Source organism: Protopterus annectens, chromosome 7.part0 (assembly GCF_019279795.1).
Source record: "Protopterus annectens isolate FY-2018-M chromosome 7.part0, PAN1.0, whole genome shotgun sequence".
NCBI lineage: Eukaryota > Metazoa > Chordata > Ceratodontiformes > Protopteridae > Protopterus > Protopterus annectens.
This window is the reverse complement of record NC_056739.1, coordinates 1,720,654,227-1,720,681,991: the sequence shown is the minus strand read 5'-3', so window position 1 is coordinate 1,720,681,991 and position 27,765 is coordinate 1,720,654,227. Positions and strand designations below refer to the sequence as shown.

Below are 27,765 nucleotides of genomic sequence, written 5' to 3'. Positions count from 1 at the left end.
GCTGATACGTCGTGGTCTGGGCCTAAGCAAGGAAGGCAGTAAGAGTGGAAATCCTTATGAGGTATTTGTTTCCCACAAGTTAAACAATTATTTACTTTGTCTGACATCGGCTGAGGCAAGAAAGAGTCCCCAACGGGGTACTTAGCTTTTTAGAAGTCTTCGGTAAGCTGAAATCTCTGGATCTGACCGACCGGCACTTGCGAACAGCTTCTGCTTCGGGCACCGCGCGGCAAGAAAGACTGAGGAAAATGGCGTCGGCTGATGCCTTTATACCCCAGCAGCTATGACGTCGGGTGAAGTGCGACATCAGCAGAGGCCAGACCCAGACTTTGGAATCCGGCCGACCGAAGGGCTGCCTGAGGCAGGACAACCCATTTGTTAGGACTGCAGATGCATCCTTGAAGGACATCAGCAAAATCGCGAAACGGCATATAAGCGATTTCTTTCCCCGGAAAGAAATCGCTTGGCCACCTCTGTTACTTTGCCGTTTGCTTCACTGTAGTGCAATCTTGGAGTTGGTATATTTAAGTAGAGGGGGGTAGGGGGGCAAAGCCCCCCACTTTATGTAATGTTTTGAAGTTTTTATTTTTATTTATTTTTTTTTTGTGGAACAGCGATTTTTTTCCCCGTGGGAAAAAAAAAAATCGCCATTCCAAGTGTTCGGGATTGTAAGCTTTCGCTTACATGGGGTTGATAAATCAGTGTTTGCTTTTTTAAGCATTCACTGATTTAATATAGACCCTAAATAGATTCCTCTGAGAAAGACTTTACAAAGTTTGGAGAAAGGTAAAGAGTTATTTATTCCTATATGAAAGTTGGAGATGGCTGCTAATTGTACTCTGATGGTTGAGGAGCTAGCACCTTCAATAAAAATTGTAGCTAAAAAGTCAAGAGCCTTAGAAACGGGTGTTGAAAAAAGGTATAAATTATTTTTGTGCGTCCAAAAACAAAGTATGTTCCATTTACTTTTGTAAGTTTTTCTAGTGGAAGCTTCATGGGAAGATAACAGAATATGATGGATGGGGTAAAGAGCCTGGGCTGTCTAGCAATCAACGGAACTCAAAAAAAACAAGCGGTCAACTTGAGGCCCTAAAATGTCTGATGAGTCATGCCTACCTGGTAAAACAGAAGGTCTGGAGTTGGATTCAGAAAAAAAGGCTAAAGGAAGGGGAAACAGATCTGATGAGCCAGTAAGGGGCAATGAGGCTGACTTTGCTCTTCAATCGATATGCCTTTTGGAGAAATTTGGTAATGAGTGGTAATGGAAGACAAAGGTAAAGGAAACTGGACTGCCAAGTATGAAGAACAGTGTCTTTCAGGGACTTCCCCACAGGGGAGATCAGGGCAAAGAACCTGCTGCACTTGCTGATGAAAGGAGAAGTGAAGAGACTGCAGCATGGCTGGGCCCCCTGAGAGAAAACCTTCTCTGCTATGTTGACCTCGAGACACCACTTGTGAGACATCAGAAGAGACCTGCTTAACTTGTTTGCAATCACACTGGGATTTCCTAGGATGGGTGTTGCTATCAGAAAGCGATTGAAGAGATCACACATTGCTATGCTCTCATGGCTTCTCGACAAAGAGGAGATCATCTGGTTCACCCTTGTTTGTTGATGCACCAGACCACAGACATATTGTCCATCTGAATCACAACAGTCCCAGTTGGGAGTGTGTCTTAAAAGGTCTGTAATGCTAGGAGAACAGCTCTCATTTCCAGGACACTGATATGCAAGATGGCCTCTTCAGGTGACCATGCATCTTGAACAGTCAAACTGTCCTTCCCAAGTAATGCCCCCCCCCTACCCCGCCAGCTTGAGAAGTATCTGTGGTTAGTGTGCCCTTGGGCTGAGAGAGAACAAAGGGATGGCCTTCTGTATTTGACTGGAATGGATCCACCAAAGAAGGCACTTCTTCCAAGCTTGAGTTATCTTGATTAGCCTGGATACTTGGATAACCAGTGCTGCAGAATAGAGTCGTCAGTGTCCACTGGAGAATTCTCACATGGTACCTGGCCAGCAGTACAAGGATGACTGCTGCTGACATGGATCCAAATGCTTGGGAGTATCAGATGGGCTGAAAGAGAAGAATTCTGAACAGTTTTTTGACCAGGAACTGAACTGTTTGAATTTGAGACAAAGGGAAGAATTCTAAACAGTTTTTTGACCAGGAACTGAACTGTTTGAATTTGAGACAAAGGGATAGAAGCTATTTCAGTGATTGGAATTCACTGATGCTCTTTTCAATGCAAAGTCTGAGATGGATTGAGTTGAGATTTGTTGTAATTGATGGATATCCCCAAATGAGAATACAGCTGGAGTAACTAGTCCTGTGCTGGTTGGAGTGGTCAGGAGCCAGTCATCCAAGTATGGAAACACTTGGAATCCTGGTAGTCTCAGATGAATGGCAACTGCTGCCATACACTTGGTAAGCACTCGGAGCTGTGGTGAGACCAAAGGGCAGTGCTCTGAAGTGGTAAAGACTGGCTCACAGCCAGAGGTGTAGCTATTTTCTGGATCACCTGTTCATTTTGACATACTAGTATGCATCCTGAAGATCTATCGAGCACATCCAGTCATCCTTGTACACAAATGGCAGAATGGACTGAACCATGACCATCCGGAACTTGGTATGCTGAACAGACTGATATAGTTTGCTGAGATCCAAGACTGGTCTCCAGTCCCCTGTCTTTTTTTGGTATTAAAAGAATCTTGAATAAGTTCCAGACTCTCTCTAGTCTGGGGAATCCTCCTCAATGACTTTTTTTTTTAGCAGTTTGTTTCTTTTGTTACTTCCCTCTGAATAGGTGGAACATCAGGTATTTTCTTTAAAATTAATGGGGTAGATGGGATAATGGTATGATATAATATCTGGATATTATCCTCATCGCCCATGAATCTTTTATAGTTTCTAGCCAGGCTCTCTGGTGCAGGGGATTGATGACTCCCGACTGCCTCCAGCGACAGACAGTTGGGCCTCCTTTTAGAAGCACTGATAGGATCTATCAGAGACTGTATACCTAGATCCCTAATCTTTCGTCCACTTCTGTCATGGGGATGGCATCTTCAATTTGAATTCCTGCCTCTGCATCTGGGGGAAGTTTCTCCAAGTGTATCTTGAAAGGGGCACTGAGAATTCCTGAACAACATTTTATTCTGCCTTGTTGGTTCCGAGAAAAAGGTCCATTGAACAGTTGAAAAAACAAATGCCCACAGCAGACAGGATTTTCTCTTCCTGCTCACAGCTAATGCGTGTCTTTCACTTTGGGGACAAACAATTAGGATTCGTCAAAAGTAGCACTGAAGAAAGAAGATCTGAAGGGTTCCCATAAATCGCATAAGCACATCCAGGCAAGTCTCCTAATGGAAATACCTAAAACCACCTCCTGTAAGGTACCCTCAGCAGCATGGGATATAAACCTCATGGATGAATTTGAAATAGACTGCAAATTAGCCAACTGTGAGGAAATAGTACTTTCGCCTTGGAGGATATGGTCCCACAGAGATCTGGACAGCTGTTTGATCAAATCCCTCTGAAGCCTTGTGAAATGTGCCAAACAATTCACCAACCATGCTTTCCAAACCTGTCCACTGCCCTAGACTCCCTGTTTGGGGGATAGACAAAGGAACTGTGTTCTGCTAGTTCCTTTTTAGTGGCCACCGCTATGACCATGGCATCAACGGGTACTCTTTTACTCCAGTGTGGTCTATCTTTAGGCAGCGCCAGAATCCTGTCTGGTCTCTTACAAATTGGCTCAGTTGTGTCTTGTTCCTTTCATGCTCATCGAGAGACTAAATCTAAGAGTTCATCAGCAAGCAGAATCACCCTGGAAGTAGACGGGCCAGACCCAAAGCCCTCCAGAAACATGGATTCCTCTTGGGAAGGGTTATCGAGCAACCAACCATCCTTTTGCAATAGGAGTTCCAAGATGTCTTCAAATGAGACATCAAGTGGAGATATGGAAGACCCTTCCCCTTCATCAAAATCAGTGTCCTCACTGAAAGACTCTTGTGGAGAGTCCAACTGCCTCCTTTTGAACTTTCTCTTCAGGGGACCTCCTTGGTGGGGTTCTCCAGGGAGGTGTCTGAAGAGATAACGATACCCTGCTCGGTGGCCTGAAGACTGATTCAGGCTGGCTGTCCCATTGGAATGAATGACTGAAACTCTGATGCAAAATCAAATGGGATTGGGAAGTCGGAACAAAGGATGGCAGAGATGTCTGAACTCTAGGTATACAGAAAGCTCTCTCACTACCTCAAAAGCAGTGTGTTTGGGAAAAAAAAATGACTGAACCAACAAACAAGGCTTGCAGATCAGCGGCTCCTGCTGTCTCACAGGCAAACCACCCAAGGAGGGAGTCTGAGCTGAGCTAACACCGATGCTTCGAGGGGAAGTGACAGGTCCGATAACTTCAAAGTCAAATCCAACACCCTGGAGCCGATGCCGATGCTTCAGGTTCGAGAGTCAGACTCCAAAGAACTCAGGGCCGGACAGCTCAGAGACACCAAAGATGCCAATATCTTTGGATCCGAGGATGACGACTTTGGATCTGACAGCTCTGAAACTGAAGCACGGATCAGTGAAGGAGCGAGCTATGACCAGAGGTGTGGTTCTAAGGAGGGTCTCTGGACCCAATGGGTTTAGAGCTGAAAGGACTCCCATTTGTATTTGTGCCTTGAAGAACTTCCTCATCAGCCTGTTTACATCTGCCTTGGATTGGCTCCTGGAAGACTGAAGGGAGGAAGCCATGGACAAAGGTCTTGAGAGGCGGCAGGGAGACTGCTCCAGAAAAGGTGATTGCAGCAGAGAAGTAATCTGCTCCAATAACTGAGGAGAATGGGAAGTGATTTGTTGGATCTGGATTTTGGAACCGCATCAGATCCAACTCTTTTTATTTGTTTAACAAGTGGCTCTGAGGATGTAGCCAAAGTTGACGCTGAACAGTGTTCTGGAGATACAAGAGCCCTTGGAAAGGGAGTCTCCCTTTTTCTCAAGTCTTTTGGGAGTTTAAGCCCCAAAAGCCTTAGGCGAAGATTTTGAAAGAATAAAACCCTACAGTTTTTTCCTGCCAATTACAGCTCAGGAACGGAATCCCTAATAAAAGTCACAATTCATATCCAAATGTCTGGGTCCCAAACAACACATGCATTCAGAATGTCTGGTATTTTTTGGTTAGAAGCCACACATTTTTCAAAACCTTAAGGCTTATCTGAATTTTTTTTAGAAAGGCTGTGGCATATAGAAAAGAAAGGTATGAATGAAAAAAAAATATTTGAAAAAGGAAAAGAAAAGGAGTTACCAATGATGGTAACAGTACTGTTAAAGGACAACAATGGGATTCTATTATTAAATGATCAACTTCTCTGTTCTTTTTCTCCCTATTTACTGTCCCTGCTATGAACAAACAATACAGCATTTAAAATATTTTAAATCTACTGTTTCTCTCAACTAGAACAGTACCTTACTGCACTGTGATGATTTCACTTTCAAAAAACTTTTATCTCGCCCTGGAAAAGCTTGCTGGAGTCTCCAATTCATTGAAGTCATTAAGGCCAATGAATACAGGTAACTTTCTGGCCAATTCCTTCCCCAAACTGACATCACCATGACCATCCTAAAAACTCACCCATGTAGGGATGTCACAGCTCCCTGGTCCTTCCCTACCCATACATAAAGTAAAGGCTAAAACAAGGAAAACAGTACATGAGTCAAGACTCCTACTGTCAATCACAGCAGGTAAAAGCTCAAATTACCCTTAGCACTTTGACAGCTAGGAAAGTTAGGTATGAAGGGGGATGGGAGATGATGGGCCCAGACAATACCCCAGTATGCCTTCTAGATAGCATGAAACATGACCTATCAGGGTCTCTGGAATTACTATTTAAATGTAGCCTCCTCTGGAATTACTATTTAAATGTAGCCTCCAAACAGGCTTCATGCCTCATGAATGGAGAATGACAACAGTCACCCCTCTGCATGAAGGTGAGCCAGCTACAGTCCCATAAGTCTCACTAGTCTTGTATGTAAAGCCATGGAAAGAATTATCATGGAAATGATCAATAGAGACATAGTAAACCTCCAGACACTGGATCCAACCCAGTTTAGTTTTGTCAAGGGCAGAGCATGCCTATTCAACCTGGAGGACCACTTTGAGAAGGTCAACAAAGCAATGGATGATGGCAAAATCATGCACACTGCCTACTTTGACCTGACCAAGGCTTCTGACACAAATCCCCACTTGGGCATTGTTGACAAACACAAGAGGTTAGGTACAAACCAGTATGTTACCTGGTGAATAGCCAATTGGCTCAAAGACATGACCCAATAAATTAGAATTGGGGAGTCCATCTCTACAAAGAGGCCAGTCACAAGTGGAGTCCCTCAGGAATCAGTTCTTGGACGGCTCCTTTTTGGCATTTACTTCTTAGAAGTCAAGGCCAATGTCAGTGGTCTCTGGCGGACTAAAGTTGCAGACGATTGCAAATTAGGAGCTGTCACCGATTCCCACACTGACACAAATGTCTCCAGGAGGGGCTGACACAGACAAGCAAATGGTGTAAGAGCCATGGACTAAAACTAAATGCCAAGAAATGCATAACAGTTCATTTAGGAAGTCATCCATCCCTGGAAACTATCATATTGACAACAAACCCCTTAGAGTTGACCCAGTAGTCAGGGACGTAGGGACACACACAGATAATAATCTAGCCTTTGACCATCATGTGTCTACAGTGTTGAGGAAATAATTTTATGCTGCGCAACGTACAAACAAAGGTATGGCATCTAAGTCCAAGGAAGTCATTGTTCCACTGTATGCGGCATTCATCAGACCTATCATTGAGTACAGTGCCCCCTTTGGTATGCATCTAACCAGGCATACACAAGAATTGAAACGTCCACAGAGGTTCCTCACTAAAGAATACAGGGCATAAGTAAAATGTCCTATGCAGACCACCTCAAGGCCCTATCCCTGCATTCTGTCTCCTACAGGCTTTTGAGGGGAGATCTATGCCTGGCATACAGGGCATTGCCAGACCTCACTCTAATAGACCTCCTGCAAATCCACAAAACAAACAGCACCAGAATTACCCATTCTAAAGACTTAAACCTTGCCTGTGATATAAATAGGACCTGCTGGAGACATACATATGTATCCCAGAGACTACCCCATCTATGGAACAAATTCCCCATCCATGTGAAGCTTAGTTTCTCCCTAACCCAATTCAACTGCAACTTGGACGACTGGATGGGAAAACCGTAAATTCATCCCTGGTTTGGCACCTATGTCTCTAATGGGCACAGGTAACCTGTAAATGATTCATCACCAAGGCCCATGCTTACACTTATCAAGGGTATCAGAACTTGTCAGAACTTTTGGATGTGTGGCTAGGCTTAAAAAGGCCCTTGTGGTCATTAGCGTATTAAACACCAATGAACCTATGAGTCAAAGCAGTACAATTCAGCCTTCACAAGAGTCTGTAATTTAGCAGCAGTAAAAAGCACTTTTGAGAGTCTGTTCTGTGGCATATGCACTGTGTGTTTTAAGTAGTCATTGAATGGCATGAAATGCTACTTAAAACTGACTGAAAGACAGCAGTGTATGCATGTAAAATCAATGCAGTGACAGGAGCTTTAGGAAGAAAGAAGCCTGTGTGATGCAATTTTTCTACAGACAAGCACTGCATTGTGGGATACCTACAGGCAGACTAAACAATCAGAATTACTTCAAGATGCCAGCCCCATGTGGTCAAACTCAGAAATTACTTATAAAAATATTTAAAAATCTGTAAATAGTACCAGAGTGGTGTTAAAATGTAGGAAACACCAAACTATAATGAAATAAACATGTTTTTTAGTCTGTGGTGCGGTTCTACTTTAAGTACAAAAAAGAGAGAGAATACCAACAATGATAATATACATATACTCAGAATATGGGAAGAAAGAAAAGCTTATATAATGAAATAACGGTTAAAGGGAGGCAAAGACATTAAGTATAATATCAGAATAGGTAAAGGAATAATAATAATAATGACTAAACTCACAGATTTTTTAAGATATTTGAAAACTCACAACTCGGGAGTTCACAGATTTACGCTATGGTGGTAAGCAAAATCTGGGGTATGTAAGGTGACTATGGGCATTATTGGTAAAGGGATGAGCTTACAAGTTCAAGTGTTCTACGATCTGGAAGAAGTGGCAGAGTCGGATCAAAGGATTGGATCCGAAACAGTTGAGGAATGAATAAAAATTACACCAAGTCAGCTGCTTAACATCAATCTTAGTTTCTTTTTAGCACTTTGCAGTTCCACCTCTTCTTGTTCTGTGAGACTCCTCTTATTCTGCAATACTTTAAATCTATCAACCCTTCTAAAAAGTTTTGTTACATCTTAACTCTCTTTTTCTTTTATTTCTACCACATTTTTAAATTTCACTTTCATTTTATCCCACTCACTCACTATACATCTTCTGAAGAAATTTCTATCTTCCCTAGTAACTCTTGAATAATTTCCAGTACCCATTTCTTAAATTCCTCTCTTTTTAACAGGCAGGTGGGGAAGTGCCAGGATCTCATTTTTTATTTCAGTTATTATTGGTGCATGATCTGAAACACTTATTGGATGAGTGTCAAAGCTTTCTCTTCAATGAACATGTTCCTGTGAAATATAACTTGTGTCTAGTCTAGCCCAATTATTATACTGTACCTTGGGGAACAACATGTAAATTCTCTCAAGTGTTCCTACTACTGAATGCACTTTTTCCATGCCAAATATTTTCATAAATGTCTTCAAAAATCTACCTTCTTTTGTTATATTTTTCTAAGACCCACTGACACATCCTCACTTTCGCAAAACAAGTTCCAGTCCTCACCTATAAATAATGCCCTTTCCTGAAAGCTATTTCTCCTAAAAATTTCTTAAGATCTGCAATAGCACTTTTATAATCCTTCGCTGCCAAAAATCCACCCCTATCTTTTTTCCCACTTCTATTACTATTCAAGCTCCTCTAGCAATAAGTACAAGTACTCCCCCCTTTTCCTATGTCCCTGACATTCTGCTGAATATCTATCCTGAAATACTTTCTTTACTAAACTCACATGCTCAATTCTTTCCAAATGTGTCTCCTGTAGCATTTCTATTTGCACTCTGCATTTCTTAATATAATTCAATACTCTAACTTTCTAATCAATACCTTAGCAGCCATTCTCATTGCACAATAATATGAACAGTGCAGCCATACGAAGGTGTTATTCCCACCTACTGTATATGACAGCTTTTTAATGCATTTTTCCAGCTTTTGTGTTACATGCATGCACTTATGTTTGGCAGGTTAATCTTTTACACAGTTTCTTGTCATTCCCACTTGAAGCTATGTCACATTTTACAAGACTTTTTGTTTTAATGAAAACCCTCAAACAAAAAACAAAACCCCCCATAACAACCCTATAACTTATTAACTTAAAACAAATGCACAAAATGATGTACATCCTCAAATAATGAAGCTTAACTCTCTTGATAGTTCCTGTCTACAACTGCATCCACAGGCATTACCTAACCTAAAATGAACGTTATCCATAGTAAGTTGCAAGTTACAGCCTATGCTCCTACTTGCAGCAATTGCCATCTGTTTTTGTCTCATCTTTATTTCCCTTCCAAAGGTGAAAAAAACTTGTATGCTTTCAGAAAACTTTAACTTTTTAGCCTTAAGAATAAGTGGCCCGGCTACCTTTAAAGAAAAACTAAATTATACATGGTTCTTAAAACTAAATTATACACTGTTATAGCAAATACAGTGAAGAATTTAGGTACTAGAAAAACTGCTCTATTATTCAATTTCAATCATTTCAAACTATTTTACTAAGCTGCTTGCCCATGTTCCTTTCAATTTCACATTTCTCTCAGCAATATCCAGATGTCTCAAGATCTATTGCCTTCAGCTGCAGTTAGCTTGTTTCCATAAAAACATAACAGAATGTACAGCTGCTCTCAACTGGAGACTTTTCACCTCACATTGAACATTTAGTTGCTAAAGGAAAATTTGTACATTCACATTGGTCTGTTGTTTTAAAGCACACTCACTCACAGAAAAGAAATCTTATTAGATTAAGCCAAGGGTATTAATCTAGACATTCACCCATGCAAAAGTAAAAGAAAACATCTGAACTATACATATCTTATAATCAATGCACTTTTACACCCCCATCCCTTACCCCAACAGCCCGATATTACAATTAACAAACATACTTTTGTCCAGCATTTTGTCTTTTTTTACACTGTAATGCTTACGTTTCTTAAAACTAACAAACAAAAAAATACTTGAATAATATCTTTATCACATAACAATCCCTGAAACTACTATATAACATGCAATTTATATCAAGATTTTTTTTTTACTTAGTTACTTTTTCTTTTCTTTAATTTTAGTGTTCTTACAAACATTAATGACAAAGTAGGTCATATGCCCTTCAGTCCCTGAACTTGTTTAACAAAGTCAACAAAAGTTGAATCTTTTTCAGCCTCTTTTGCTTGTAAAGCCATATTTCACAAATGTGACTGAAATGTTATAGTGTCTCACATTTACTCACCAATGTCAGTGTTGCTGGTCTTCTTCCTGTTCATCTCCATCCCCCAATCCTAGACTCTGGTTCAAGTCCAGAGTACACTAGATTCAGGTAGTCACCTCCTGTTCTTTCTTCTGTTTCTCAAGCATTTCCTTTGGAACACTGAAAAGGTTTCACTGGCAAAGTTTTTTTATGAGCTTTATTAAGAGAAGAATGAGAAGAAGAGTCTCCTTCTGTTTAATGGCTCACTTTTTTGTTGGATAAAATTTTGTATTTCCTCAGCCTGTTCTGCATCAAAAAATGACTTTAATCCTAAAGGAAAAAAAAATCTGAAAACAGGTGGTACAGCAGCCTGAATCTTACACTTGCCTCTAGAAGTTCCCTGATTGCAGGGATAAATTTACTTCTCGTCTGCCTGGTAAGAAGTGAATAATCATTTTCCACAAACACTCTACTGTCTCCACTTTTTAAAACTTTACCCTTTTGCCACAGTTTTCTCAGGATCATTTTTTTCTGATAGTACAATTGCATCTTCACTAAAGCAGGCTTTGGCTGCTTTCTTGTGGCCATGTTTGGAGCATAAATATGATGTGCCCTTTTAATTAACAAATCCTGCTATGGAATACTAGTCCAACTACTTATTTGTGCTTTCATAAAATTAATACCGTCTGCTGCTTCCAGTTTCTGTGGTACAGCAGAAGATCTCAGTGTTTTCTCTGCATGCTCTAACGCTACCATTTTTTGAAACAACTCTTCTTGAGCAGTATTATACTCAAGTCAGGCTTTACAATTTTACCTCTGCTTTTTTGCAGTTTTATCAGTTTATCTGACTAGGTGTTTAAAGCTTCTTCCATTTCTCCATCCTTTTACTTGAGTTTATATACTCCTTCAACATTTCATTTCTTTTAATCAGTTCTGAGCACATTTGATTTATTTTCTCCTCTAAATTATTAGAAGCCATCTCTTGTATCAGAGTTGGAGCTTGAACTGCTTTTTGCTGAATAGTTGCAGGATTCCTCCCAGTCAGTGTTTTCTCCACCTTTTGTAGTGGATTTTCTTTCAGGCTCTCTAAATTTCTTCTTTGCAGGCTTTCAGGCAAAGTACTTACTAGCCAGAAAATGAAGCTTACTAAAACTTGTAGAATTACTAGCCAGTATCTATCAGTTTCTTTTTTCACACTGGGGGAGCTGAAATTAAGCTGTTTATCAGCATCCTATCTTGGAAAGTTCCACTGATGTCACAATTAAGTTAAATTCCAAACAATTTTACTTTTTCTAAACACGTTTTAGTACCTATTAAAAAGAGGTCTTCTTCCTTTCCTCCATAATCACAGCTACAAAAACATCAAAAATACATTAACAGCAAAATGTATACTTACTTAGAAGATGTCAACATTTCTTGAACGCACTTCCTCTGTGGACCAACTGTTGTCCAGTTTCTGGCCAATTTAACCATTTCACCAGCATCCAATAGGCCATAGCCATATGAATGGCTAACTGTTTAAAAAAAAAATAAATTAAAAAATAGCTGAACATATATCAGTGTTTAGCAATTTACATTTCAGTTTGTTTTGATTATGAACTTTAAGAATCTAAAAATCGATATTCAGAAAGAATTGCAATAATGGCAATATAGCTATTTTGGTTACTCAAAACACAGCAAACAGCACAGGTAATCACTAGGAACCAAAGGAATGTAGGTGTATGCATTATACAAAAAAACTAACAACCAAGCAGAATGCCACAGTAATGCTATGGGATCTATGGCACTCGCAAAGAACAGGCAGCTCTCCATTAAAAAAAAATGTGATTAACTTTAATAGATTAAGTGCTTTTGTCCCAAAGTAATACAGGAATTCATCAGAACTAGCTGTTGGGTTCAGGCGCCTAGTGAAACGAGACATCTCTCTGTGGTACACTTGAATGGGGACACATGGCTGAAGTGATATTCAGCTGCAGAGAAATATGGCTGCTTGCAAATTCCTTGTGGGCAAAGAGAAGCTCATACTGCCATGCTCACAGCTTTAATAACCAAATGCATGGTAGCAGAAGTAGTAATGAGTGTTGTGCTCAGTGTAGAGTACATACTTATGTAACAACAACATGTAGTAGTGTGCTACAGCATGGAGGAAATCCTGCAGGCTACTGCAGTCACATTTATGCTCCAGTATGCATTTTAAGTAATGTTCCTTAGACACTGTGAAGGGGGTAGTGGTCCAGACACACCGATTATAAAAGCAGTGCCCATTGTGCACTGCATTTTTACTGCCACTGACCTGTCCTCTGGCCAGCCTGCTGCTGATGCCTGCCATATTGCCTGCTGTCTCGTGCTCTCTTGGGGACTATGGACATTGTTTTCTCCCTGTGCATTTGGTTATTGAAGTTGTGGGCATGACAACACATCCTGTGCATTTGGTTATTGAAGTTGTGGGCATGACAACACATTCTTCTCTTTGTCCACAGGGAATTCGCAAACAGCCATATTTCTCTGCAGCTGACCGTCACTTCAGCCATGTGTCCCCATTCAAATGCACTGCAGGGAAATGTCTCGCTGCCTATGCGCCTGAACCTCTAGCTGTTACTAATGGTTATTAGCACTAGTAATGAACCTATACTATATGAGGAAGTCCATTATCTATATATGACACTGCCCTTCTGCCAATGTTCAAACTCTCCAGGTGTTTCCTGCAGCTTATACAACAAAATACATACTCAAAGCATATACAGAAATGGCTAGAATTTGAGCAGTGACAAACCACATCATACGGAGTACCGGTCTACCATGCGTTTGACAAGTGTTAATAAGCAGCACTCAGGAATGGAATCAGAGAGGAGTCATCTGATCCACATGCAGCAGGATACTATTGCAGATACTATCATACTTGGGCACAGTATGAAAAGTGTGCCCAGAATAATGAAGTTCAGTTAACATCAGTATCTTCACAAATCCTTATCTGTTTGAAAACTTTCATTTGTCTCTAGTGCTTGCTGTCTGGTAGGCTATTGTGTAAACTGAAACATCTCCTCTGTGTAATTATCTCTTGGCTAGTGGGGGCTGGTTCTTTTGTGTTCTTGTAAAAAAAAAAAAAAAGTTTCTGTCTTTTGCACACAGTGCAGACTAGAGAAGTTGTGACTGCAGCTGAGCTACAAAATATAAGTATCATCTTGATTTTTTTGATTATTTTTACAGATTACTGTTTTTACAATTTAATATATATAAAGCACTTTGTCTATTCAGTATCTTCACAAATCCTTATCTGTTTAAAACATTCATTTGTCTGTAGTGCTTGCTGTCTGGTAGGCTATTGTGTAAACTGAAACATCTCCTCTGTGTAATTATCTCTTGGCTAGTGGGGGCTGGTTCTTTTGTGTTCTTGAAAGTTTCTGTCTTTTTGCACACAGTGCAGACTAGAGAAGTTGTGACTGCAGCTGAGCTACAAAATATAAGTATCATCTTGATTTTTTTTGATTATTTTTACAGATTACTGTTTTTACAATTTAATATATATAAAGCACTTTGTCTATTCAGTATCTTCACAAATCCTTATCTGTTTAAAAACGTTCATTTGTCTGTAGTGCTTGCTGTCTGGTAGGCTATTGTGTAAACTGAAACATCTCCTCTGTGTAATTATCTCTTGGCTAGTGGGGGCTGGTTCTTTTGTGTTCTTGAAAGTTTCTGTCTTTTGCACACAGTGCAGACTAGAGAAGTTGTGACTGCAGCTGAGCTACAAAATATAAGTATCATCTTGATTTTTTTTTGATTATTTTTACAGATTACTGTTTTTACAATTTAATATATATAAAGCACTTTGTCTATTCAGTATCTTCACAAATCCTTATCTGTTTAAAAACGTTCATTTGTCTGTAGTGCTTGCTGTCTGGTAGGCTATTGTGTAAACTGAAACATCTCCTCTGTGTAATTATCTCTTGGCTAGTGGGGCTGGTTCTTTTGTGTTCTTGAAAGTTTCTGTCTTTTGCACACAGTGCAGACTAGAGAAGTTGTGACTGCAGCTGAGCTACAAAATATAAGTATCATCTTGATTTTTTTTGATTATTTTTACAGATTACTGTTTTTACAATTTAATATATATAAAGCACTTTGTCTATTCAGTATCTTCACAAATCCTTATCTGTTTAAAAACGTTCATTTGTCTGTAGTGCTTGCTGTCTGGTAGGCTATTGTGTAAACTGAAACATCTCCTCTGTGTAATTATCTCTTGGCTAGTGGGGCTGGTTCTTTTGTGTTCTTGAAAGTTTCTGTCTTTTGCACACAGTGCAGACTAGAGAAGTTGTGACTGCAGCTGAGCTACAAAATATAAGTATCATCTTGATTTTTTTTGATTATTTTTACAGATTACTGTTTTACAATTTAATATATATAAAGCACTTTGTCTATTCAGTATCTTCACAAATCCTTATCTGTTTAAAACGTTCATTTGTCTGTAGTGCTTGCTGTCTGGTAGGCTATTGTGTAAACTGAAACATCTCCTCTGTGTAATTATCTCTTGGCTAGTGGGGGCTGGTTCTTTTGTGTTCTTGAAAGTTTCTGTCTTTTGCACACAGTGCAGACTAGAGAAGTTGTGACTGCAGCTGAGCTACAAAATATAAGTATCATCTTGATTTTTTTTTGATTATTTTTACAGATTACTGTTTTTACAATTTAATATATATAAAGCACTTTGTCTATTCAGTATCTTCACAAATCCTTATCTGTTTAAAAACGTTCATTTGTCTGTAGTGCTTGCTGTCTGGTAGGCTATTGTGTAAACTGAAACATCTCCTCTGTGTAATTATCTCTTGGCTAGTGGGGGCTGGTTCTTTTGTGTTCTTGAAAGTTTCTGTCTTTTGCACACAGTGCAGACTAGAGAAGTTGTGACTGCAGCTGAGCTACAAAATATAAGTATCATCTTGATTTTTTTTGATTATTTTTACAGATTACTGTTTTTACAATTTAATATATATAAAGCACTTTGTCTATTCAGTATCTTCACAAATCCTTATCTGTTTAAAACTTTCATTTGTCTGTAGTGCTTGCTGTCTGGTAGGCTATTGTGTAAACTGAAACATCTCCTCTGTGTAATTATCTCTTGGCTAGTGGGGCTGGTTCTTTTGTGTTCTTGAAAGTTTCTGTCTTTTGCACACAGTGCAGACTAGAGAAGTTGTGACTGCAGCTGAGCTACAAAATATAAGTATCATCTTGATTTTTTTGATTATTTTTACAGATTACTGTTTTTACAATTTAATATATATAAAGCACTTTGTCTATTCAGTATCTTCACAAATCCTTATCTGTTTAAAAACGTTCATTTGTCTGTAGTGCTTGCTGTCTGGTAGGCTATTGTGTAAACTGAAACATCTCCTCTGTGTAATTATCTCTTGGCTAGTGGGGGCTGGTTCTTTTGTGTTCTTGAAAGTTTCTGTCTTTTGCACACAGTGCAGACTAGAGAAGTTGTGACTGCAGCTGAGCTACAAAATATAAGTATCATCTTGATTTTTTTTGATTATTTTTACAGATTACTGTTTTTACAATTTAATATATATAAAGCACTTTGTCTATTCAGTATCTTCACAAATCCTTATCTGTTTAAAACATTCATTTGTCTGTAGTGCTTGCTGTCTGGTAGGCTATTGTGTAAACTGAAACATCTCCTCTGTGTAATTATCTCTTGGCTAGTGGGGGCTGGTTCTTTTGTGTTCTTGAAAGTTTCTGTCTTTTGCACACAGTGCAGACTAGAGAAGTTGTGACTGCAGCTGAGCTACAAAATATAAGTATCATCTTGATTTTTTTGATTATTTTTACAGATTACTGTTTTTACAATTTAATATATATAAAGCACTTTGTCTATTCAGTATCTTCACAAATCCTTATCTGTTTAAAAACGTTCATTTGTCTGTAGTGCTTGCTGTCTGGTAGGCTATTGTGTAAACTGAAACATCTCCTCTGTGTAATTATCTCTTGGCTAGTGGGGGGCTGGTTCTTTTGTGTTCTTGAAAGTTTCTGTCTTTTGCACACAGTGCAGACTAGAAAAGTTGTGACTGCAGCTGAGCTACAAAATATAAGTATCATCTTGATTTTTTTGATTATTTTTACAGATTACTGTTTTTACAATTTAATATATATAAAGCACTTTGTCTATTCAGTATCTTCACAAATCCTTATCTGTTTAAAAACGTTCATTTGTCTGTAGTGCTTGCTGTCTGGTAGGCTATTGTGTAAACTGAAACATCTCCTCTGTGTAATTATCTCTTGGCTAGTGGGGGCTGGTTCTTTTGTGTTCTTGAAAGTTTCTGTCTTTTGCACACAGTGCAGACTAGAAAAGTTGTGACTGCAGCTGAGCTACAAAATATAAGTATCATCTTGATTTTTTTTGATTATTTTTACAGATTACTGTTTTTACAATTTAATATATATAAAGCACTTTGTCTATTCAGTATCTTCACAAATCCTTATCTGTTTAAAAACGTTCATTTGTCTGTAGTGCTTGCTGTCTTGTAGGCTATTTTGTCCCACCCTCCCTCCCTGTTGGTGTCTTGCTGTTATACTTGGTGGCTTTGCAGTTGCCCGCCCCTACTGTGACACACCTCCCAGTCTAGTGTCATTAGCTCATTCTGCTTAATACAGAGAGAACATTTGATAAGGCCTTCTGTTCCTCCTTTTTCCCTTTCAAAAAGTAAAACAAAACTTTTTTTTTCTCTTTCGCCTGAACCTTCTTGTGTTCTGACTGTCCTCCTCAAACATTTTGGAAATATACAGTATATTTCAGAGCATTTGTTATAACTGTATTTGCTATAACTGATTTAAGTATTTTTTTCTGGTTTTTTTGATTATTTACTGCTTAGCGACTGCATTTTAGCCTGTTTATACAGCTCTGCATTCTATTTAAACTGTTTTTGTGTTGATTAACTGTTTTGCACTTTTAAAAAGTTAGTTGTTGCTTAATTTTACCTGTAGACTAACACACTCAAGTGCGCTAGCCGCTTAAAAGCATTTATAGCATTTACTGTCTGTTTTTCCTCTGTTTTCTGCAAAAAAGAAAGAAAAAAAAAATCTTTTTTTCCCACCTTACTGAACTAGAATAGTCCAGTCTTCAGAGTTTGCTGATCTCTGGGCTTTGTCTTGGTTCCTGTGCTATTCCATATCCTTATTTGGATAAAAGGAAGCGTCTTTGTTCACCAGTGGGAGTGGGGAGCACTGAGCGGCCTGTTTGTCCCTAGAGGAGTGGTTCCAGCCAGAAACTTGTAGTCTATTGGCCATTTTGGGTCAATTCCTAGCTCTTTTCAGCCCCCTGTAATAAAGCCCGCTTTAGCGTGCTTTTTCGCTTGTATTCAACTCAGCACAGCTCCTCGTGGTGTACTGCAGAGTTCTACAAGCAGCAGAGAGCAAAAGAGTGACTTTTTCCCGATTTAAGTATTTTTTTCTGGCTTTTTGATTATTTACTGCTTAGCGACTGCATTTTCGCCTGTTTATACAGCTCTGCATTCTATTTAAACTGTTTTTGTGTTGATTAACTGTTTTGCACTTTTAAAAAGTTATTTGTTGCTTAATTTTACCTGTAGGCTAACACACTCAAGTGCGCTAGCCGTTTAAAAGCATTTATAGCATTTACTGTCTGTTTTTCCTCTGTTTTCTGTATAAAAAAAAAAAAAAAAAAAAAAAAATCTTGTTTTCCCACCTTACTGAACTAGAATAGTCCAGTCTTCAGAGTTTGCTGATCTCTGGGCTTTGGCTTGGTTCCTGTGCTATTCCATATCCTTATTTGGATAAAGGGAAGCTTCTTTGTTCACCAGTGGGAGTGGGGAGCACTGAGCAGCCTATTTGTCCCTAGAGCAGTGGTTCCAGCCAGAAACTTGTAGTCTATTGGCCATTTTGGGTCAATTGCTAGGTCTTTTCAACCCCCTGCTATAAAGCCCGCTTTAGCGCGCTTTGGCGTGATTTAGAGCGGAGTTGCCCATAGAGCACCATCGGGCAGCGCCGGTTAAACAAGGTTAAACTATTTCTGGCTCCGTAAAGTCTGCTCTTCAATTTTTCCCTTAGAACTTCTCTACTTGCAATCTAAACAGTCTATTCTCTATCTCAATAGCTCAGCACTTGCTCCTAAAGCATTTTTATATAGGTAAAGTACTTGTATACTAAACAAAGTACTACATTAGCCTAGAATCCCCTTGAGTACCCATTTCCCTATAGGTCCCTTCTGACTCAGTTACACAGCAAACTTTTTCACTTTTTTAGCATGTCAAGGGTCAGTTGCTAGCGTCCTCTCCTGTTCAGCTGGTGAATCTGGGCATCTTGAGGCAATGTTACAATTGCCTCATGTACACAGACAACCCACTCCTTCTCCCACAAAACACAAATACATGTGAGAGATGCAACTATATAGCCAAACTGGAGGCTGAGCTCTCTCAACTCAGGACTGGCAAGACCAGACAGGAGGAGAAGGAAACCACGCACACCACAAACCCAGTTTCACATAGAACTATCACAACTGCAAAACAAACACATAAACACACAAAGACATACTCGGAGGCACTGATCAAAAATCTACCAAAACTACAGAGGCCTCCAAAGCAGACACCCAAGCAACTGCCACCTCAAGACATAAGACATGCAACACATAGTTCTCAAAGTCAGTGTGCTAAACAGTCACAGCCCTTAAGGCCAAACACAATGCCAGACACACTTGTTATAGGTGACTCCATAGTCAGACACACTGACGTCCCACTCACCAGACTGAACAAGGAAAAGATCAGTTAGCTGCCTGTCAGGCGCTAGAATCCGCCACATAACACAAGCACTCAGGTCACTCCACAGCAAGTACAAGTATGACTCAGTCATTGTCCATGCCGGTGTGAACGACCTGAGACGTACCTCCCTGGACTACATGAAAAGAGACATAGAGGAGCTCTCAGATTATGTAGCCCAGGCCGGTATGACCCTGACCCTGAGCAGTATCCTACCCTCACCAAGAATGATGCCACAATACAGAGACAAAATGATCAGCTTTAATAATTGGCTTAATTACTGGTGTCATTCTAAGGGGATCCAATGTCTGTCTGCCTGGGATGACATGCTTGACAAGCCACGCTGCTTCGCAAGGGACGGCTTGCACGTCACCCCTGGGCTTCCGGATATTGGCAAAGGCTCTTGCCACCCCCATAGTGCCTTTTTTTAGGCAAGGCTCAAATGATAAACCTACCGCCCTAGAAAACAAAAATGGAGAAAAACTAAGGGTAATACTGCTCAATGCCAGAAGTCTAAACCTCAAGATGCACGCCCTCAAAGCCCTCCTCAGTATGGAGAACATCAATGTTTGTGCTGTGACTGAAACCTGGTTCAAGGCTCCTGAGAGCACCCCAGCACTATCAGGTTATATCTCATATCATGCGTTCCGGCCCCAAAATCCGGACCGAACTACAAAAGGAGGGGGAGTATCCATATTCATAAAGGATACCCACACCTCCAGGTTAGTGGCAACGCACGAAGCATCGGAGACCATCCAGGTGCAATTAACCATAGGTAAAACTGCCCTGCAGTTTGTAACATGCTACAGACCACCTTCTCAAACTCAGGAAACCCACACAGCCTTCCTGAAGACAGTGGAGAGTATAAATGTCTCTCCAAACACCATCATATTGGGTGACTTCAACTACCCAAACATAGACTGGGAACATTACTCAAGCCCCAACACCCTAGCCCAAAGGTTCCTTGAGTTCATAAACTCAAATGCTATGGAACAACTAGTCACCATTCCCACAAGAGGAGAAAATATACTAGACCTGATCATCACAAACATGGGGACAAAATGCTCCACACCGAAGTATATCCCTCATTGGTGAGATCAGACCATAAATTAATCTCACTGGAGATCCACATCCCGCCCCCACCCCAGCAAAAGACCACAGTGAAGAACTTCTCAAAAGCAAACTTCACACTTCTTAAGACTGGAGTGGCATCCTTCAAGGCCCCCGAGCCAGTGGAAACCACAACCCACGCTGCTGAAACCCTTACAAATGCCTTCTACGAGCACCTCCAGGAATGTATGGATCAAGCAATCCCTAATAAAATCAAGACCTTTTCCACCAAAGGCAGGCGCCCGGTCTGGTGGACTCCAGCCATAAACAAACTCTACAACAAGAGGAGAAAGCTACTACATGACAGAGCAAAATCCCTAAATGGGAAGGCATCTCTGATCAATACTAGCAAAAAACTATGATCACTCATAAAATCATCCAAGGCCAACTTTGAGAGAAAAATCGCTCATGACACAAAAGACAATTATAAAGCCTTCTTTAGCTATGTTAGAAACCTGGGTGGAAACTCCCAGATATGCTCAGAATTGGTCCAAAATGATAAAAAAAAAATCACTGAACCCACAGACATTGCCAACATACTGGCAGACAGGTTCAGTGCAAATTTCTCCCCTCCCTCCCCCCCAAAAGGAGAAATATCTATCCCACCAGAGTCTAGCCTCCCAAACATCTCAGATGCCCAGGTGAGAGCTGCTCTCTCTAAAGCAAAAAACACAGCATCAATGGGACCGGACGGTGTCCCCGGCTGTGTGCTACACGAACTCAATGAGGAACTAAACCCACACATAAGGCTGCTGTTTAATCTTAGCCTTACTACAGGATACGTGCCAAAGAATGGCGTACGGCAACTGTGGTCCCACTCCACAAAGGCGTTGCTTCTATGGACCCTGGAAATTACCGCCCCATAAGCTTGATGAGCCTTGTCTGCAAAGCTATGGAGAGGATCATAATGGAACTCATAAATAAAGACATTGGGGACCTACAGACACTGGATCCTACCCAATTTGGCTTTGTCAAGGGCAGATCCTGCCTCTTGAACTTGGTCGACTTTTCAAACAGTCACTAAGGCCATTGATGAGGGTAAGGCAGTTCACACAGCCTACCTTGACCTAGCAAAAGCATTCGACACAATACCCCACTCGGGCATCATAGAAAAGCTCACCAGCTTAGATGTAAACCCATATGTCACAAGATGGGTTGCAAACTGGCTCAAGGACAGAACACACAGGGTTAGAGTTACTGGTGCCATGTCAGACTCTAAGCCGGTCACGAGCGGTGTCCCACAGGGCTCAGTCCTGGGCCCCCTCTTGTTCGGCATTTATTTTTCTGAAGTGCAGGCAAACATAGGGGGATTGTGGCTGACAAAATTTGCAGATGACTTGCAAACTGGGCACCATAATTGACACTCCATCAGACACAGACATCCTCCAGAAAGGTCTCATAGAAATGGATAACTGGTGCCAGAGCCATGGCCTTAAGCTAAATGCCAAAAAATGTATAGTCATACCCTTTGGGAAAAACAAGGTAACCCCTAATTACCACATAGGTGGTAATCCATTAAACACGGAAGAAGTTATCAGGGACCTGGGGACCCAAGTTGACAGCAACCTCTCTTTTGACACTCACATTGCCAAAGTGGTTAGGAAGACCTTCTACATTGCCCACCTGATCATGAAGGGATTCACATCCAGATCAGGAGAGTTCATTGTACCCCTGTACTCTTCACTTATCAGACCAATGATTGAGTACAACGCCCCATTCGGAATGTACCTTACCCGACACCTGCAGCAGTTGGAAAGACCCCAAAAGTTCCTCACCAAAAGGATAAAGGCTCAAACATATGTCATACGATGCCAGACTGAAGAAACTCCAGCTCTATTCAGTCGCATACCGTCTGCTCAGAGGTGATCTGTGCCTGACATACAAGGCCATGTCCAACCCGGAATTAATGGACATGCTCCACCTCAAAAAATCCAAATCCACCAGAGCCACGAGAGCAAGAGACTTAAACCTCAACACAGATATAAATAGGACGTGCTGGAGGGACAGATTCATCACCCAGAGACTCCCTACACTATGGAACAGAATCCCAGTCCATGTGAGGCAGAGCCCCTCACTGACTCTGTTCAAGAGAAATCTTGACGAGTGGATGGGAGATCGTAGGTTTACCCCGGGAATCATCTCTGTATCACTGCTGGACAGAGGCACAGCAAACTAATGGGTATAGTATTCTCATCCTAAGGGGTGGTGAAAGCCACACACACTCTGGCTAGGCTTATAAATGCCCTAGGGCAGGTAGCCTAGTATGAACCTATGAACCTATTAACTTCCATGGAACATCAGTCGCAAATTAAAAATGTTTTAGTACTAGTAACTGGGATAAAGCAGAATAATACAAGCTCTTATCCATCTGTTCTACAGAAGTTAAATTCAAGGAAAAATAAACAGTGCTCAAGTTTCAGTTCTGCACCTTGCTATGCATGATCACCACTTATCTACAATATGGTGCAGTCTCAAGAGGCACCAGAATTCCACTGGAAGCTTTTTACCACTTTCAACAGACTGTGGAAGAGTGGAAAATAGGAACCACTCAGTCAAGAAAGTACAGCTGTGCAAATTCTTACCTTAACAGCTGTCCTTCTCTTCACTGTTGCAGTATTCTTTACTATAGGGTTCCTCTGCCAAGGGTAGCCCAACATCCACCCAGACAAAAGTCTTTAGGTTATAATGGTTACGCAGTACATCACACGTATGCTCCCCATGCATGATGCAGGGAATAAAGGTGACATCCAGGCATAAAATCCTTAGAACAGAACAGCCCCAGTAGGAATGACAGTCCAAAGGACCGGGGGGTGGGTGGAAGGGAGCAAATATTACAACAGTGAAGAGAAAGACATCCACTGGTATGGTAAGATTTTACACAAATGTACTAGAAGGAAGGCCCGCACAGCCCTCTAGGAAGCCATGGAGAATTGCCCTAGCAAAACTATCTCTGGCCCTAGAAATCACATCCAACATATAGTGCTTGGTAAAGGTATGTAACTTATAGTCCTTGGTAAAGGTATCTAACTTATAGTGCTTGGTAAAGACATGCACACAAGTCCAGGTAGCTGCCTCAAGAATGGAATTAGTATCCAAAACCCTTGAAAAAAGCACCAAAAGATGCCACAGCCATAGTAGAATAAGCCTTAAGAGAAGGAAAGCTCTTTCCATGAAAAGAGCAACAAAAAGACATGGCTTTAGATATCCAAGAAGAACTGGTTTGCTTGGAAACAGCCAAACCTAAAGGATGAAAAGAAACAAAAAGCTGTTCAGATTTACGAAAAGCTTTAGTCTTATCCAAATAATATACAAGTGGTCTACAAAAATCTGAGGTGTGCAAAACCTTCTCACTAGCAGAGTGTGGGGAAAGGAAAAAAGTAGGTAAATAAATAAACTGATTAACAGACAACTCATTAATCCCTTTGGACATAAAAGGATTAGTACAAAGGGACACCCCATCCTTATGAAAAGCTAAAAAAGGAGGAACAGCTATAAGGGCTTGCAGCTCAGACACCTGCCTGGCAGAAGTAACAGCCAAAAGAAGTCTTACAAGAACAATGCTGTAAGGAAGCTGAAGAAGCAGGCTAAAAAGGAGCCCAAGTCAATTTTTCTAAAACAAAATTAAGGTCCCAGGTAGAAGCGACAGGCTTCCTGGGAGGCCTAATGTAAAGGATGCCTTTAAGATACTGTTTGGCCTCAAATCTAGAGGCTAAAGGGGGAATCAAAGGCAGACAAGCAGAGATAGCTGATAGGTGGGCCTTAACAAAAGAATACATCACCTCAGCACTGAACAATTCACACAAATGAGAGAGAACCAAAGGAATATCCACAGGAACTAGGTTACGAGAAAGACAGAATAGATCACCTCAGCACTGAACAATTCACACAAATGAGAGAGAACCAAAGGAATATCCACAGGAACTAGGTTACGAGAAAGACACCAAACAGAAAATCATTTCTATTTGGATAAGTAAGATTTCCTAGTACTGGGTTTCCTGGCCTCCAGCATGACCCAAAGCACATCCTTAGAAAACAAGGTGTGAGAATGGGGTTAAATACTCTATCACCCACAATGTCAGCTGAAGAATGGACATGCAGGGATGGATGAGAGATCTCTTGTCCTGTGCTATCAGGTCCACCCTGTGAGGTAACTTGTGATGACTACCCTTAGCTAGACACAGAAGAGGAGGAAACTAATGCTGTCTGGGGCAAAAGGGAGGTACCCACAAGATTTTGGGAGCATCCTGTTTTATCTTGAACAGGACTTTCGGAATGACAGGAAGGAGAGGAAAGGCATAAAGAAACATCCCCTTCCAAGAAAAAGAGGGCACCAAACTTCCAGGCCAGAGGGCAGGGGGCTCTGGCTCAAAATAGAGGAAGTTGTCTGTTCAGAGGGGAGGCAAATATTTCCACTTGAGGAGTACCACACTGGTGGATAATGTCCAGAAACACATCCCTGTGAAGCATCCACTCATGCGATTGGGTTACGGACCTGCTCAGAGAATATGCCACTATGTTCTGACCTGAAGGAATGTAAACTGCAAAAAGGGTCACCTGATACTGGGCAGTTAGATCCCAAACCTGAATAGGAGATGAGACCTTGCCCCCCCTCCTTGCTTGTTGACATACTACATCACTGTGGCACTGTCTGAGAATCTTGAGGGGCCCTGGAAGGAAAGGAGAAAGCACAGCCTGAACAGCCAGCAGAATGGCTCTCATCTCTTTGACAATGATGTGGTCTTTCTTTTGTCAAAGAGACCAAAGGGCCTGCACTTTGAGAGGGCTGAAAGAGGCGCCCCATCCAACATCAGAGGCATCTGTGAAAAGTTCCTGAGATGGAAGTGGAGATTGAAAAGAACGCCCATGGTTGAGGGACAACTGATGAATCCACCACCAAAGTTCCAGCTTGAGGCATGAAAGGAGAGGGACTAAACAATCTAATGGATGAGATGAAGCCAAACTGACTTTAGAAACCACTGCAGCTTTCTCATGTGGAGCCTGGCTATAGGGAGCATAGGAATGGTGGAAGCCATGAAACCCGGAGCCCTCAGAAATTCTCTGGCTGTAACTGAAGCCAGAAGAAGCGATTGAAAGAAAGCAATGACAGTTAAAGCCTTGGGAGGACGCAGGTATGCCAGCATTAGAACAGTTTGGTTCCTGCTACATAGAAAAAAATAATCCTGAAAAGGAGTCAGGAATGACTTTTGGAAATTTACAGTACACCCCAGGCTTTGCAGGAGAGAAATAGTGAAGTGCAGATGTTGAGGTAAGACTACTGGAGAGGAGGCCTGAATAAGAAGGTTGTCTAGGTAAGGAAAGACCTGTATCTCCCTAAACCTGCAGAAAGCAATAACAGGAGCGATGCATTTGGTGAAGACCATTGGGGCAAGTAGAGAGGCCAAATGGCAAAGCAGAGACCTGAAAATGCCATGAAGCAACAGAGAAATGCAAGAATAAAATAGGAATGCATAGATAAGCATCCTTGCTATTCAGGGAAAGTAGAAAAGCCTAATTAAAAAAAAAAAGTAGGAATCAGCAGGGGAAACAATGTTTGAAGGGACAGCATCTGAAAGGAAGGGAAACTGTGTATAGCTGAGATAGATCCAGAATGAGTATCTAGGTGCCTTCTTTCCTGGGGACCAAGAACATTCTGGAGCAAGATCCCTTGTCCCTCTGAGGAGCTGGAACAGCATGAATTGCTCCCTGAGCCAACAGGCCTTGAAGCACCTCAGGAAAAAGGGCAATTGTTCCCGAGGAGGCCGAAGAATGCCCAAAAAGGGGAAAAGAGATTTCAAAACCATGTAATAATCCTGGTGAATTATGGAAAGAACCCAGGAGTCTTGGATGATTTTTAGGCAAACAGGAAGGGACAGAGAAAGACGTACAGAAAGAGGAACGTGACTGAGAAGAACAGGGCAAGGACAGTCCGAAAACACCTGGTTTGTCAGAAAAAGGAGGCTTCTGAGTAAAAGGAGTTTGGCTAGCCTTAGCAGGGGGCGCCCTTCCATCACCCTTTTTACATTTGAGGGGAGGAGGACTGTATGGATGAAGGGAGGCTTGTTAGGATAATTCATCTGAAACCTGGGTACAGGGGAAACAAAAATATGCTTCAACTCCAGTAAGGCCTTACCCTTTTTCTTGCAGGGACAAAACTTCACACCAGTAGCATCAAACAAATCTTTATTATCCAGAGAGCATCCATCCATTTAGCCTTGACATCATCAGGCAAAGGCTGAAGTCTTAGCCAGGAATACCTCCTCAAAACACATCCAAAAGCAGCAGTCCAAGATGAAGCATCAGCTGCATTTAATGGAACAGTGAGCTACTTGGGAGGATGTCCCTAGCAAGGCAAGAGCAGACGCCTTCCCCTCACAATCAAGGAGATCCAAAATAGCCTGACAGGTTTGACGGAGAAGAGCCAAACTGTATCTGGTCATATGTCTGATAGTTAACAGCTCTAAAGGCTAGGGTAGCTTCCTACCTAGCCTCTCCATGGTTCTGCTATCTTCATCAGAGGGAAGCAACTTAGTGGAATGCAACAATCTGGAAGGCTTATCCAAAGCAACTGACACTATAGAAATGTCAGTGGAAAGACACTTCTAAAGAAACTTGTAGTTATCAGGCACTTTATAAAACCTATCAGTTTTTTTGGGAGCATGGAGTTGATAATCAAGAGCTTGAAAAGCAGTGGAAAAAGCATCCAGCAAGGCAGCAAGAACAAGAGGAACAGCAGAAGGCCAAGGAGACTCCATCTTTAAAAGCGCATAGTACCTCATCTGAACATCGGACATCTGAGCACAATCCCATGTCACCAAAGAAATCTCAAAAGGAGAGTCAGGTCTGATAGACTCTTCTTTTCCAGAATCACAGTCAAGTGGAGAAGGAATCTGAGAGGAGTAAGTCAGGAATGCTTTATCAGAATCAGCATCATCATCAGATGAATCCTGCTCCCTGGGCCTCTTAAGTGGGGTAGAAGACCAAGGAGGAGAGAAACAGAAAGACCCTCTGCAGGCTTAACAGCCATATGGGCCTTGAGTGAAGTTTTGCTATTCACTCTGTGGATCTTTAGGAGCAGGTGAAATGTGTTTAGTTTTCGGCTTCTTTTTAAGTGGGACATCAGCCTTAAACAATTTAGGAGGCTCTGACCCCTGATGACATTTTATCATTGTAGTTGAAACCTCTACCCTAACTAATGTCTGAGGATCACCCCTAGGGGCAATTCAGTAATTATCAGCCACAGTTCCCCTTGCACATTTGAAGCGGATGTCTACAAGGTCTTTATGGACTTGCATAGAGTCAGATCCACGCCGGCTTCTGGAGAATTTGTAGCAGACAAATCCGAGAAGGAAACTGCATGTTCTT

At 41.2% G+C, this 27,765-nt stretch overlaps 1 protein-coding gene across 1 annotated transcript in view; it reads right to left on the bottom strand.

Annotated features, from left to right (window-relative positions):
• Positions 1 to 27,765, bottom strand: part of FURIN (furin, paired basic amino acid cleaving enzyme) — a 1,258,063-nt gene that overhangs the window by 346,387 nt on the left and 883,911 nt on the right. The window contains exon 12 of the mRNA XM_044078261.1: positions 11,934 to 12,051. Within this exon, the coding sequence (XP_043934196.1) occupies positions 11,934 to 12,051 (118 nt within the window). The remainder of the gene's footprint in view (positions 1 to 11,933; positions 12,052 to 27,765) is intronic.